The sequence below is a fragment of the Orbicella faveolata genome, unplaced genomic scaffold (genome assembly GCF_042242905.1).
Source record: "Orbicella faveolata isolate gen_17 unplaced genomic scaffold, um_ofav_v1 contig_12, whole genome shotgun sequence".
Lineage (NCBI taxonomy): Eukaryota > Metazoa > Cnidaria > Anthozoa > Scleractinia > Merulinidae > Orbicella > Orbicella faveolata.
In genome coordinates this window covers 25377132-25392559 of record NW_028301539.1, presented here as the reverse complement: position 1 = coordinate 25392559, position 15428 = coordinate 25377132, and the positions used below count along the sequence as shown (strand labels likewise).

The 15428-nt window shown below is 41.0% G+C and overlaps 3 protein-coding genes across 5 annotated transcripts in view; 2 read left to right on the top strand and 1 right to left on the bottom strand.

The window, feature by feature from the left end:
• The window catches only part of LOC110045962 (centrosomal protein of 104 kDa-like), a 33195-nt gene extending 30025 nt beyond the window's left edge, over nucleotides 1–3170 (top strand). Inside the window, exons 36-38 of the mRNA XM_089282980.1 lie at nucleotides 217–272; nucleotides 1012–1075; nucleotides 1501–3170. Coding sequence (XP_089139106.1) covers nucleotides 217–272; nucleotides 1012–1075; nucleotides 1501–1622 — 242 coding nt within the window. The 3' untranslated portion in view covers nucleotides 1623–3170. The remainder of the gene's footprint in view (nucleotides 1–216; nucleotides 273–1011; nucleotides 1076–1500) is intronic.
• A 3911-nt stretch (nucleotides 3171–7081) lies between these two features.
• Nucleotides 7082–12251, bottom strand: LOC149117319 (uncharacterized). The gene is made up of 2 exons (XM_089282985.1): nucleotides 11730–12251; nucleotides 7082–7411 (listed from the first exon to the last, which is right to left on the bottom strand). Exons 1-2 carry the CDS (start codon nucleotides 12229–12231, stop codon nucleotides 7236–7238), a joined length of 678 nt encoding a protein of 225 aa, XP_089139111.1. The 5' UTR covers nucleotides 12232–12251; the 3' UTR covers nucleotides 7082–7235.
• Nucleotides 12252–13276: 1025 nt separating this feature from the next.
• Nucleotides 13277–15428, top strand: part of LOC110045995 (nucleoporin NUP188-like) — a 39608-nt gene continuing 37456 nt past the window's right edge. For all 3 annotated transcript variants that reach the window (XM_089282976.1, XM_089282975.1, XM_089282974.1), the window contains exons 1-2: nucleotides 13277–13422; nucleotides 13569–13623. In XM_089282976.1, coding sequence (XP_089139102.1) covers nucleotides 13406–13422; nucleotides 13569–13623 — 72 coding nt within the window. In that variant the 5' untranslated portion in view covers nucleotides 13277–13405. The remainder of the gene's footprint in view (nucleotides 13423–13568; nucleotides 13624–15428) is intronic.

Below are 15428 nucleotides of genomic sequence, written 5' to 3'. Positions count from 1 at the left end.
GGTGTAAACGTATTAGCCAAATTCGTCTATGTAACGTGTCGTCTCACATCTGTTACTTAACAGCATTAACCTTATATGATGGGACCTTATATGATGGGACCTTATGAAGACAGCATAGCGAGCTAAAAAAAGCGCTTTTGCCCCGTCTCTGGTGTTCAGTTTTATCTGCTCTGTTCTTTGACAGTTTATTTAATTGCATACATATTTTTGTTGTAGAGGCCAAGGGTCCCCGTTGTATTCTGTGCAACAAAACGCTTGGCAAAGGAGATGAGGCAAGTTTTGTGACAGTTTTGTGGCTTTGTATGCACTAGGAAGTTTATTTAAATCTGTAGATCGAGTGTCTGGCAAAAGAGGACAAAGGGTGAAATAGTTGATACCCATATTTTATGCCTTACTCTGAGGGTAATCCTATTCCACGTTATTTTTAGACGTGGTTTTTAGCCCTTCTGCGGATATTTCTACACGCGTTGTGTAGATTTTGAACTGGAGCGTGAAAATACGTGTAGAGCCGCTCGGGTTGTACATTGAGAGGAAAATTCACCTCACAGGATTGCCTATTTCGTGACGCTCCTGGCTGGCGCGGTGGCCTCATAGTTAGTGTGCTCGTCTCCTGATATCGAGCGGTCCGGGTTCGAGCCCTGGCCGAGGACATTGTGTTCTGTTCTTGGGCTACACACTTTACTCTCACGGTGCCCCTCTCCTCCCAGGTATATAAATGGGTTCCGGCGAATTTAATGCTTGTGGATAACCTTGGGATGGACTAGCATCCCATCTAGGGAGGAGTAGAAATACTCCTAGTCGTTTCATGCTACGGAAACCGGAGATAAGCTTCGACCTGATGGGCCACTTGGCTTTTTATGCAGCCTTTACCTTTGCCTCTCTTCTGTGTCAATTTCCATTTGACTGAAAGCTACTGAGCAGTACGTGTGGCATTGTTTGCTTGGAATTTCGATATTTTCTTTAGATGTGGCATGCTTTGTTACTAATGAAAACTATGTTTTGTGGAGCTAGGTATGGAGTAAACATTTGAAAGAGGAATGTGCACCAAACAAGGCCAGACTGCAGCAACAATTAGGTAAACGAAGCAACATTTTGTTTTGTTATACCTCCCAACTCAAATACGTTTTCCGATTGAAGGAGAACGTTTCACGTATCATGGGTCAAAACTCACTACCTCCCTAGGGAAACAACAACTTGAACTTTCGACTCGCACGTGATCAGGTCGTGCTCCTTGAATCCGCGGCAAATCTGTGTTCCAGTAAACAGAATTTCAATATTCGCCATGCGAGAGTTAACAGCTTGCTGTTTGGCTTGGAATCAAACGATTTCTTTGTTATAAGCAAGATAATTAGGGCTTTGTTGTTCAGCGAGAAATACCAGGTTCATTTAAAACTAAAAATTCGTAATGAGGGCTTGTTCCTAAGATCATGGTTTCACATGGGTTATGAATGTTATTGGATTACTTGATTAAACACAACGCGTCTATTTTGTTGTCTTCAGTGAGCAAAGCGCCAAGCCAAGCAAGTCTACGGAGCACCCGAGGCAGGGGAGGCAAGACCACGCCCCTTGGAAGGGGTGCTGGAAAGGGGAGAGGGCGAAGAGGAGGTACCTTGCCGAGATGATACGCGGATGGAAAAGAAGAAGACTTGATTGCTTAAAACCGCATCGTGAAACTGGCAACTTAGGTGACGGTACAAGCAAGATGATGACAGATAGAAAGAAGGACATTAAGATATGTCGGCTAACTTGTGGATACATGAAGTTCTGGTTAAGGGCCTGAAGCTGGATACGAAGCAAGGCACTCTACTACTAATGCGTGTTATCGTTCTGTAGTCCTTTAACGAATTCGAAGAGCGGTATTGCTATCACCCGATCACTAGCTAAAGTGTTGAAATTGTAAATGTTTGCAGAAACGCTTCAGTAATTAATGTATGATAAGATGTATTGTAATTTGTTTGTAGAATGAAAAAGCGTCAGCCCTGCCCTCCTGCAACTGTGTTTTTTGACCTAGTGAACATGCTAGAACACGCTTAGATGATGTCCACTAAACATAGCTTAGACTTAATCATTTCACATGGGTTGCTTTCTAAAGTTTCTAACCTAACCTGTACACGGTATTGTCGGTATTGCAACCGCAAGTCTACGCTATGTTAGGCTTGTATTTCATCAGATGGTTCTAGTTTTCTGTTTTCAATAATTTAAATCTTAACTAAAATTTGTTCACGTGGTCCCGTTGTGAGGTAGTTTGTACGTGTTACATTCGAATGTTGTCCCCAGATCTCCCCACGACCAGACTTTGCAGGATGGGTGCTGGGCTGGAGATTTCGCGCGACAGAAGTCACCTAGTTCCCTTAGTTACCCATCGGGTTACTATTCGTTTGTAACAGTTCAGTGCTGAGGAGCTCCAGCGAAAAAGCGATCTTTTCGTGCTATGTGTAAAAACAATATTTAGTTACGTCGCCACTGTGTGATAGAGATAGCCCGTTTCAAATTATTTAACGTAATATTTTTGTGTTGATAATCCATCTTTCTAGCGCTTTGCTTAGAGTGTTTTCAGTCACGTGGCCAGAAGCCATACAAATTTTTTGGAACAGAAGAAAGTGTTCACATAAGAAAAGAGTTCGAATCCCACAGGTTTTGGTACATGTACACCATGTGACGTCTAGACTACAAGTAGTTACAATCCTGGAGGCGAAGAGCGCGCCCTTTCGCGCGCTTCTCGCCCCCAGGATTTCGTGCGGCCATTTTTTCTCGCGGTTTCCTTTCGCGTCACGCACGACGGACTAAGCGAAAGAGGGACTACTCGTAGTCTATGTGACGTCATGTGGAAACACTCTGTACAACTAAACGTTAATCCGAAGTTGCACGTTCTAAATGTTAGTAATGTATTGTTTGAGTGTCACAGTACGAAAATAATTTCTGGGTACGGCAAAGAAACGGCGAGGCTTTCGTTCTCCGGTGAAAACGAGCTAGTTGTGAACATTAATTAGGTCTATTTCAGTCTTCAAGCCAAACACAAACTAACAAGAGTATTTGTTCATCGTTATTTCAGTAATGAACATCAAATTGTATTATAGTTATTTTTCTACAGCCAGTAGTTGTAGGTTTGTTTCTACCTCACTGTTTGTGTTTCATTTATACTGGTGAATAAAACTGCTTTTATAAGAGGATCAATAATTAAGTTTTTGCTGGGGAGGGGAGGGTAAAGAAGATTTTTGAGCCTGCAATTGTTTTATTTTTCAACGCAGATTGAAGGCAAAAAATGCGGCACTGAAGGCGTTATCGAAAATTAGTATTTAACCAAGCCTAAAAGCGGAGCTCCTGGGCCAGGTTGTGCAAAGCCCGATTAAGCTAATCCAGGATAAGAGCGAATTTTCATTTGAGGTTTGTAACTTTGCAGTGAGGTTTTCGGTAGATTGCTTGGCCTTCTGTATTGACTTTGAGTAATCTCAAAATACACAAAACAAAAGCAAAATCAAACAAAGACGTTATTAACCAAGGCTGCATGTCTGCATGGCCGTCATCCTGGGCTGCCATCTTGGGCAACTCCGCTGTCGTACGCGCCCACGAGCAATACCGCTAGCCATGATTACCATGAGAAAATCCATTCATGGGTTTCTTTTTCTTTCCTATGTGAGTATGGGGCTCCGCTTTGCGGCCCTTCGGGCCCCCTGAGGTCCGCTATAACAATACGGCGGCGGTAAATAGCCCACTCCAAGTACGTGCGGAGCCACGTTTCTGATATGATGATTTTTTCCTGTTTTTGGGTTACTGCTGCTTCTTCATAAGTAGTTTTTTGTTCGTCTGAAAAGGCAAACCTTTCATTTCCAAGCGTTGACTTGCTAAAATGCGATCAGCTATCGATACACTTTGGGATAAATTGATCAACTTCCAACTGATCAAAAGCGAGTATTTACGGTAGCAGTGTTACTATTAACTAAATTTTTAACTTGCTGTACTCACCGAGACTCACTGAACCAATCAGAAAGCAGGAAATGCATTATCCGAGGCTTAGAATCTAAAAAAGTTGTTATATCGCAAAACAAACGGGCGACAAGGAGCTTGTTTATTGTTTACTTCTTGTGCATGCAGCATATTTTAAAGCCAAGTCTCCACGCAAATCACTCCGAAAACGAAACTTTCCACGTTGATTTAACCAGGAACAGTTGTTTTCAAGCATAGAAAAGTTATTTTAGGACAGCGCTAAGGTCGAGATCAGTAACAATTTCTCGAATTTCGTCAAATGTTTTTAACTCTTGACATTTAAAGTCAGCAGTGGATAACACTTTTAAGACAAAATTGGGAATATTGGTCTATAATAGTGCTGTCAGATTTAATTCTCTCGAGTAAATTTTGTCTCGGAGTAGATCTCTACAAAAGAGTTGGGCTCGTCATCATCAGCCGTCTGACCCACGTAGCCGGCGGGGACCTCGCATCACGGAAAGGTGGCTCGGGAGACTAGACGCATGCGTGGATTGGCTAGATTCTTGGACTAAGGTTTTTACTTATGTACTACGTTATTTTCTTAGCAGAAAATATCGCTGGAATTTTCAGTGGTCCTCCACAATGAAACACATGCATTCTATTTAGATCAGAATTTTACTTCTAGTTTGATTGAATGGTTTGAGTTAAAAATCAAGTGGATGCTCCGGGAAAGACACCGAAGATGAGTCAATAGTAACTGTTGATTGCCGATTATGAGCCAGGCGGTTTTGAGGACGAGAATGGAACGTTGCAAGATCAGGAAGTGTATTAGTTGCCAGAAATTGCCTCTTCCATCGCGTGCGTGATACGGTACATCTCAAATGAATATATGAAAGATCATATGGTATATTTCATGCCCATATGTCTTCATATGGTATGTTTCAGTCCAGTCGCGTTGCGTTCATGTCTACGTGGAGGATGAAAATGCCTGCAGAGCAGCGTGGGTATTCCACGTCACAAAGATTTCCATTTCTATTCGGAGTGCTAGATTGAGGCTGGGTAAAAAAAAAAACAGACGTGATGATGAAGCTAGCTTTCTTATTCATTCCACAATCTGCATAAACTCTTGTTCACCAGTTCGGTTGGTCCGGTATCCCTCCGTTGTGGTCTTGCGTTCACGTATTGGTGCGTTCGTGTATTCGTGTGTACAAGACGAGGTTTCTAGGTGGTTTAGATCAACTCTTTTGAGGAAAATCCACTTACTCTGATGTGATATTTCGATCGGTGACAGATAATTATAGCAAATGTGTCCTTCGATCGAGATATCCGGTATACAGGTACATCAGAGCTTGAGTGGGGTGGGGGGGGGGAGGGGGGGAGCAACTGGCTCTTAAAGATTACTGGATTGAATGTCATAGCCGGGTGTGTGCGCATCAAATTTGCACTCGAACATTTGCCGCGGGAATATCATAAGAATAAATGTTGAATTTTATGCAAGTTGGCATATACAGTTCAGACAGTGTTTGGAAAGGAAAAGATCAATAAGCAACATACTAGGTGGGTTCACACTAGAACTTTTAGTGCACTTCAAGCGTACTTGAGTTCCAATGCACTTCAAGTGTGCTTGAAGAAGAGAAGCCGTTTACCCTGACGTTATTACAGGCGAGCAGTCGCGACGGGAATTTACCTTACGTGGGAAAACTCTGCCGCACATGTGTCTATATCAAAACATCTGCGAAGACAAGAGCCGGAGAACTTTTCAACTGAACTATTACAAGCCGTAATTTTCCGTTTTGAAGACGGTCTTTTTAAACAGGAAAGCCAGAGCGACAGGATGAAATAATGCGACATCGAAGGCTGGAGATTATTCGTCATTATTTTCACTTTAATTTTTTTACTTGCTCATACTGTTACGACGAGCAAGTCTTGTTCGACAAAATCTTCACCTCGCCAGTCTTTTTGCAAGAGACCTGTCGAATTTCTCATTGACATCGACGATGCCTGATGATGAACCGGTATCAAAGAAGGGCTTGGGTATGGCCACTGCCACAAAACTGGTTTCGTGCTATTTTAAGAAACCTCGCATTAGATTTCCCATATGGAAAGAGCATTTCTGTGTTTCTCGCTTAACTTTTGAATACATCGTACCTTGTAAGGCCAGATCTCCAAAACCAACACACCCGAATGCGAACTCGCATAACTTCAGAAGAACGGGTTGGATTGGCTTTTGAGCGGATCGCAACGGGTTATATTCTTTTAGAAGTTGCTGCTTGCAATTTTGTTGGTGCAAGTCGACCACAAAATGTATCTGTGAAGATCAGAGTTAAAGAAAAACCGGCGTATCTTTGGCAAAAGATATAAAACAGAACTTACCTTAAATTAAGGTCGAGGAGATCATTGTCAGTCACCGATGAGTGTCTATAATACGCCATACTTGCTCACAAAATTTAAAACAAAGTAAACAAGGTCATCGACAACAGGAATTCTCGCTTTTTCGCCTGTAAGAGTAAATTTTAAGGCTCCAGATGATTGCCACTTCAATAATTAGCTTCCGACGTCTTCATTGGATAAGTGCACACTCAAGGAAGGTTTTGACCTCGCTTCGATCAGAGTGCAGTTCGGCCCTTTGATGTTTTGAGTTTCCGTGGCGACTAAGTACAATTAGTCAAGATCGGTTCACTTAATCACACAAGTTATTCCCAAGTGCACTTCAAATAAATTTCAAATGCACTTGAAATGTCAAGTGTAAGCCCACCTACTGGGTGTAATTAATTTGCTTTCAGTTACTTGTTGAAGGAAAACGTATCACTCACTTAAGCGCCGGTGGACCTTGCAGCACCTATGGGAAATTTGACTCGTCAAGGCCAGGAATGTGTTGGAATAACGAGAAGGGTAAGAAAAAGGCACCACGTTTTCTATCCACATCCGACGCACTTAAAATCACTTCCAAAATAAAATATAAATATATAAAAACTGTACAAAAACTGTAAACCGTGGTAGTTCGAAATATTTTTGGCTTTTCGAGCCTCGTCAGGCTTCCACCATATTAAAAATATCAATTGCAGCAACCACCACTATTTTGGTTACGTGTGTTGAGGAATCTCTTTTACGTTTTGTTGTTCATGGTAGTGCAGATCGATGACCCACTCTGTAGAAAGATCTGCGAAGGATCTTATTGGGTTATTGCTCGGTTACCAATTTTCGCGCGCAGTCATTAACCAATCATGCAGGTGGGGTTCTGTTGTACTTAGCGCGCGGGCAGATACGTCAATCAGTCATGCTAACGTAACCCAGAGCTAAAAAAAAGTTTATTATGCACGAGAAGGCCAAAGTCTAATAACAGAGATTGATTCGCTCAAATCGACACTCCCTCTTGTTTCGTTAAGTTCTTCATCAATAGTTTTGTCAAGCTCGTCTCGTGACCACTGTCTCCGAGGCGGGCGTCTTTTTCCTTTCAGACCAAGATGACCAGTCTGGTGTCCGGAATCTGCAAACCAGAGTTGAAGACACATAGAGTTGGTAGCTTAACACGGTTTGTCTGACTTCAGAGAAAAGATTGTAATTCGACCCTTCAGAGAAAAGATTGTAATTCGACCATAATAATTCCATAACTGAATTACAGTTAAGGTGTGAATCAACGAATTCAATTACTTTCTGATTTACTTTCGGAGGCTTCCTTTTTCCGTGGTCTTCATTTTCGGCTGGATAAAACCGTGTACCATATTAGGGGCGGATCCAGGAATTTCGATCGGGGACTCAAAACTTTGACTCAGAAAACACTACAGAAACTTTTCTGGGCAAATTACTTCTCCCCGCAACTCCATCACTCTCTTCAACAACCAACAAACGCCAACCCACTCCCCCCCCCCCCCCCCCCTCCTCCGCCGTTACACGTTGAAACAACGAACTTATAGGCCAAGTTGTCGCCATGCCGAATTTTCACAGAAAGCAGAGACGATCACGTGTTTAACACTGGTCGGACAAAGATGCTTTGCGAGAAGAGGAGAGTGACCATCAGAGGGTACTGCCAAAAACATTTCATTGTGGAATATGCCTGGAATTTAGATTAGTGGCCAAATACAATGGCTTTCCATCAAAAAACAAGCCAACCAGTTGAGTAAAAAGAGGAGATCCTGTCGATGCAAGAATTTCAGCGTCAAACAAGTAGAAAAGTAAAAATCTGTTAGGGAAGGAGAGGGGGAGGGGGGGGGGGGGGTTCCCGTGACCCTCTCCCTGGATCCAGCACTGCATATTACAACTAAACTGAGAAAATATGCCCATCTACGATACTGGCAGTTCTGGGGTTAAACATTTCTGTATCCAATCTGTCTCAAGGCTTAGAAGAGCGGTTTCCTACCAACGTTCCAATTGTCACGTCCCGAGCGAACTAGACGGTAAACCAATCAAACAGCAAACCAATCAGAACTCAAAGTTAGATCCCGCAACTGGCGGTAAAAGTTGCCTGCTCATGCCTAAATATTAGCTAATATTGTTGCTGTATATGTACCTGTTGTTGACTGAAAAAAGAAAAGACACGTTCGGTTCCGATTGGCTAAATTACGATCTAGGCCTAAGCGGATGAATAAGTTTTGGGAGGCTCTGTTTTTAATTAATGAAAGAATCTTTTTTAAGTGACCAAAAACTAACATCGTTAAGTCGCTTTAAAGTGCACCTAACCCCCAAATTTTTTTTTTTCGCTAAAACGAATCTACTTGTTATTTGAAATAGTTCTGCGAAAAAATTTTTGGATTCCGTGAAATCCTCGATTTTCTGTGCCCCGACGAAATCTCGAAAATAGCTCCAAAACACCGCCATTTTGTTTCACGACCGAGTTTGAGGAGAATGGGTCCAGCGGCTCTTGTGACGTCTACCCAGGAAGGTTGGATATCTCACGTCCTCTCATTTCCTTCAGGATTGTGCAATACACATTCGAAAAGTGCGCAGAAACGCCTTCCAGAGGTGTTATCGGCTGTTGCAGTAATATTCCAGATTTAAAGAAAGATATACGGTACAATTTACTGACGATGATCGGCTAATGGTACAATAAAGACGTAAACGACGGTTGATTTTGTCGAACCGAAACAAGCGAACTGAATCTGTAAGAACCATTAAAGAATTCTCACTGGAATTTGTTCCGCAGACTTTCGAACGCTATTTTCATAAATTTTCTGCTTAAAGCTAACCAGAAATTTTTAGAAATACTACCGAAAACCTATATCTTACAATCCCGCAGTATTAATAACATAACCGGCAAAGTTGTGTGATCCGATCATGATCAAGAAGCGTATTAACTGATATGTAAATAGGTCGCAACTGTACGCCGCTAACCAGCACGGCGTCGACAAAACCAGGATCGAACCGGATCGGATCACGGATCGGATCACGGACCGGATCACGGATCGGATCACGGATCGAATCACGGATCGGATCACGGATCGGATCACGGATCGGATCACGGATCGGATCACGGATCGGATCACGGATCGGATCACAGAAAAAAAAAAAAAGTTTTGAAGAAAAAAAATCAAAAACAAAAGTCAAACCGTTTATAAGATAATAATAAATAAAAAATAAAAGTGGAAAACTAAAATATGTTAAATGAAAATAAGAATCCCGAATTTGACGCAATGACATGTTAATTACAGAGAATGACAAGAGGTCATTTAAAAAGCCACATAAGCGCCTAATTTACGACGAATTTAAATTGTAATGAACAGGCAGATGTAGTTATATTTGAACGTTAGTTGGTTCGAAGCTTGCGTGAACCTCCCATTCTCGTTTTTGAAATTGTTATCAGTGGCTAATTCTCGGCTACATTTTCGTGTCAGATGTGAGCGTTACAGTTGGCGTTACGGTTAATAAGAAGACTTACGTACGAAAGCTTAAGGACATGACTTGCTTTGAAGGAGCTACGTCACGATTTGCACATCTTGAAAAAACTAGCCTAGTTTTTCAAGTTTGTCATTTGCAATCCCCGTTAATCTTTGCCATCCTTAACGGTCCTCATTCCGTTTTGATTTGTTCTTGCCTCTTAAGTGTTTTCTATCCTGGAACACGATCATTTTAAGGTTTTATTCTATTTAAAGGCAACTCTTTACGATCCTAAAAATAACTCTAAAAATCGTGACGTAACTCCTAAAATGTTGTTTATTCTCGGGTTGCGTTATCGTTCACACTATCGATGTCATTCCTAGAATTTTTTGTAAAACAGCTATATTTCCTTGAAATACAAATGGTTTGTTTCGTTTTATTCCTGTGCGAAATATCGTATTCCAAACTCACATCTTGTAAAAGTATAGACTTGTCTCAAAAACGGAAATTGTTTGAAATCATCAGGTGTTTAATTTTTTAGTGTTTTTAGTTTTTGTGTTTCTATTCATACGTTCGTCCTATTATTACCATACTGACTCGTTTTATGACAGTTTACCTTTGATGCAAGTGAATACACGAAATATCATTTATCTGAACTGCGGAGAAAGATATGAAGACATGATTGATCATCGCAATCAAAACCCAACAGCCTGAAAAAAATTAATCTGTGACCAGCTCCCAGTTGGCTTGATATTATAAAAGAATAAAGGAATATCACACCTGAATTAAAGAAAACTTTCTGCTCACAGTAGTCACTCTAGTGCAATTTGCTCAACAAAATTTTGAATTTTTTTCCTTGATCCAGTCCGTGATCCGGTCCGTGATCCGATCCGTGATCCGATCCGTCATCCGATCCGTCATCCGATCCGTGATCCGGTCCGTCATCCGATCCGTGATCCGGTCCGGTCCGATCCAGATTTTGTCGACGCCGCTAACCAGCACTTATTTCTCTTTCGATTTAGATAAAAGTAGGAAATTAATCCTTTAGCATTACATCACAACAAAATTGTTAGACTCACAGAGTTTACATTGGTTATTTGGAGTTACGACTTAAAACGTGTGACAATGTGAAATCGGTAATTGTATGAAATGTTTCCTTCCACCTTGTTCTCGCAGCTTCAAAAATACAGGTCCAAACAGTACGATTTTCAATCGATCGAAGCCAATGTTTTGGAGGTCATCAAGTCTCGAAAACTGCAACACGTACGTCGCTCTTATAAACATGAAGCATTCAACAGAAAGTAAACACAAACTGGATTTAACAGAACAATCATACCTTCACAAAATACATTCTCGCTAAGGACAAATGTAAACGGGCTATAAACACGAGTGGGAATCTTATGTTTACTTGACGAAATTACCATCCAAAGCAGTCCTTGAGTTTTCTTTCCTGCTTTTCGTTTGCCTGCTCCTCCACTTCGTATCTAGCTTTCCATTCCTAATATACAAGCAGCTCGTCGGCAAAGAAGTCTTCCCCTTCGTCGCTTGAAATATTGTAAATTGCTCTCAAAGTTCTAAGCAGTGAGTTTACAGTTGTCGAACGTGCTCGATCGAAGTTTATTTTGGTGTCTTCCAAATCGAAACTTAACTCTGACTCCAGTGACGAAACAAAATGATTCTGAGACAAAGCTTGGACGTTTTAGTCCCAAAATACATCGGAACGATTAGTTTTGTTTTCCATTTTCTCCAGCAAATACAGAGAGTTGACTGAGGCGCCATTGTGTTTGGTTCCTGGGTGGACGTCATCAGGAACCGCCGCCCCAGACTCCCTAAAACGCGGTCGTGAAACACTTCAAGCGCGACTTTGAAAGGGCATAGAAAATCGAGGATTCAACCAAATTCAAAAATTTCTTCGCCCAAATGCTTCAAATAAAGCCTAGATTCGTTTTAGCGAAAAAAAAAATTGGGGGGTTAGGTGCACTTTAACGCTTTACCTGCTAGTCTCGGTGAACATTCAAACACTTCTCTGCAGCAGAGATGATGTCTTCCTCCATAACCGAAGCGTTCATCAAAGTGAACAGTCTCTTTGTGAACGACGTTAGTTCTTTGGCGCAGCCACCGCTTCAGAGCTGATCTTTTGCTGGTCTTCTTTTCGTTTGACAAAAACTTGTACCCAACAATCTCGAGGTTAGAACAGGGATCAAGTTCTTGCGAAAATCCCTCCTGTCCTTGGCATGTTTCAGGTAAAGAGTGTAACAAAAGGAGTTTTGAACGGTTTGGAGTGCTTGGAAGGCCGTGTGAGCTTTTTAAAGCCGCTATATGAAGGCTGCTTTCACTTTTATCTTTTACAGGCTGTGAAAAATTAACACGCTTTTTACATTGTCGAGAATCTTTCTTACTCCTCCTAGAATTCTTAGTTGTCATCGGGAGCCACGTGTAGACGTAATGGATAACTTGCCCGAAAATGCTTGACGCAGGATCCACTGATGAAGTCATGGTACGAAAAAATGCTGCAAAGTCGACGACATCTAGCTGTATATTTGTTTGTTGCTCCGACTTTCATTATGACATCACTAAGCACGCGCATGGAAAAACTCTCGTTGCTTTGGTGACAGTTCATAGCAACGGTGGGATGCGTAAGAACTTTTGCGTGAGCAATGCGGGAAAAAAAGAGCCGAATAAAAATAAGATGTATAAAATGAATTCTAATGAACACTAAAGCATGAATAAGTACGGAGTTTCGAATTCGTGAATTGACGTCATATATATATGAGGGGGTGAGTAGGTTTTCGGATCGACAGCCGTTTTGCCTTAAAAAGCGCACGGATTGTGGATTGTTGCGGTAAATCGAGCGGATTCGCGGATTTTTGAAAACACGGTGGATCGTGGATCAGCTGTGAATTTTGGCGCAGATTCCGGATTGTGCCTGTCTTGATGTTCCTAAACGAAATTTGGATCATAGATCTTTCTTCAGCCTTGGTCGGTATGCTAATGAGTTCATCCAAATTATTTCTTTTTTCGAACGAAGCTCATTAAATTCAGGTGTGAGACTGTTATTGAAATTGTACTGTGTTATAGTCATCAAGCATGTGGCCTTCTTTACTATTTGTGTGAAATTAACAATGGCATTCAGATTTACCAGTTTGCCTTTGAAGTTTTACACTTCTGTTTCCGGATGTGGTTGCGGTTTCGGATTTGAACAAAAATTTTGGCGGATCGACGGATTTGGCGAAAAAAGGCACGGATTGACGGATTTGCATACCCCTATTCACCCCCTTCTTAGATGTGCGCAGGAGCCTACGATATGATTGTTTGCCCGTAGTGCATCATGGCAAGTGATAAAAGAGTCTTTAAAAGATGTTCCAGATTGTTTCATATTTTTCAATATGGAAAGAAAGGAATCAAATATCAGTCTCTACTTGTTGCTACTCTTTTTTGCTCTTCTATTTCTTACAATCATGGATGCATGATCGGTGCTGAATGAGCCTTTCGAGGACATTTCATATTAGTTTACACAACAGAGAAACCAAGCTTTTCTCATGCCCAGGGCAATCGAGCGCGTGGTTTCCAAGCTTGCACCAAAATGGCGGGAGCACATGATTGTCTGTTGGGGTTAAATTCAATCAAAAAACCTTGTAAATATGCTTACTGTGAATAGAAAATCATTACAATGTCATCGATTGAAATGTAAGTACAGTTTGACTGCGATTTAACTGCTCATAATGCCATGTTTCTGTGTTATTTCTCGTTCAATTACCTATGAAGCTCGGTCGGTAGACAATGCTTGCAATCTGCAAGAATTCAGTAACGGTTATGTTCTTCTTTATCGTCAGATCTAACCGTGGGTTGTGGCATATCATAACTGGACGTTCCTCCTTGCAAGAACCAGTAAGTTTGCAAAGCTTAACCAGTATGATCTTGTCGGACAATGCCATCTTGCATTAACTGGTACAGTGACAATGCGCTGTACATGTACATGACCCGGAAAGACTAACTCGCTGGCGTTGAGTGGGATTTAGTATTTACGGTTAAGCAACGTTTCAGTATGTTCGGGCTAGCTTAGTATCTTAGGGTTAGGCAGAGAATTGCAGGTTAGCTTAGGGTTACATGTAGTTCTTAGGTTGGGGTAAGCAAACACTATAAAGGTTACCCTTGCTTCATCACCCTTGATGCAGTACCTCCCAACATGTAAGCTCATGTATACATTACCTCATTATTTTCTTTTCATAATCTTAGCTTGCAATCCCTTTGGACCACATTCTGTGTCTTGAGATAGGTTTGCCAGGTATTTACTTTTAGAAAGTTAGAAATACAGTAGCAAAATGAATTATGGTCACATTTGAATATCCAAATGTTTGTGGTAAATGACCTAATCATGATAGAAGCATGTTAAACCCTCCAAGTTGCGACCATTTTAGTCGCCATGGTGACTAGAATTTTGGAGCTGGCGACTAAATTAGAATGCAAGTCACCAGTTCGGCGACTAAAATTAACGTGACCTATGCGTCAGGAGCTTGAGCGGACTATCATCCGGATTGAAAAGAAAAACGTTCTGAGCATTAAGAATTCACTTTGCAAAGCTAGTTGTTGTGGGATTTTAACCGACAGAAATGGAGACTAAATAAAATGAAATGTTACACGGTAAACAAAGATCAAGGAATTGCATTCAGTTGAGCTTGGGACGCAACAAAATTCGTTCCACTCGACTGAACTTTGGCATGTGATAATTTTACCTGGAAGCATGAGACGCATGCAATCCAGTCATTTGCCATCGAAAGGAAGAGGAATTGCAAAAGCTTGGAAAGCTCGACGATGACAGGATCCACAATATATTTGAGAAACATCCAGATGTATTTGAGAAACATATTTTGTTTCAGTGGACACGAAAATACTTGACTTTACAGCAAACTTTATAACACAAGCATGGGGGATTCTATAAATAAAAAAAAAACTGTGATGAAAAGCGGCTAGCAGTTGTAAATAAATTTCACTTGTGTGAACGAACCTGGGTTTATTTTTAAATTGTCAAAGATTTTATCAATAAAAAATAGCCGTCTCAGTGATTGCCCTAAAACTTGTGAAAGTATTTTCACGTTGAGTATTCGCGTTCCGCGGTTTGCATATTAAATTTGAAACGACAAACAATTTGAGCATGAACTTTTCTGTCCATTTCAATACAGTCTTTAATTTTCAGATGAAGTTTTGTATCATTTGCTTATTCAAGCAGAAAACAAGGTTGAACATTTAAAAAAGATCATAAGCGATAAGGTAAAAATAGTGTTCACTTTATGGTCTCAGCAAGAATTTGATGCCGCCTTGGTGAACATTGGAAAACTTTCTGCCATTCAGCTGCGAATGAGGCTATCTTATTTTAACTTGGTATAATCTGTGTTGTTTGCACTGCTCTTGTTGTGTGAATTATAAATGATTTACACAAATATTTCTGTGTTTTGTGAAGTGACTTTTTTCTTAATTTTCATCACATATTTTCGTGGGAAAAATGGCGGTAAACATACGTTTCATTCATACATGCTCACGCTTTTTGATGGTTGATTTCACAACCAGCGCCAGCAGTGAAGGAATGGTTCAAATCCTCATAAAGATCAAGAAGACCATTTCGTCAATCTGAAGTCCATACCACATGTGGTTTCTAAGTTTTAATGCAGAAATATGGATTTCTGTGTGCTGGCTGT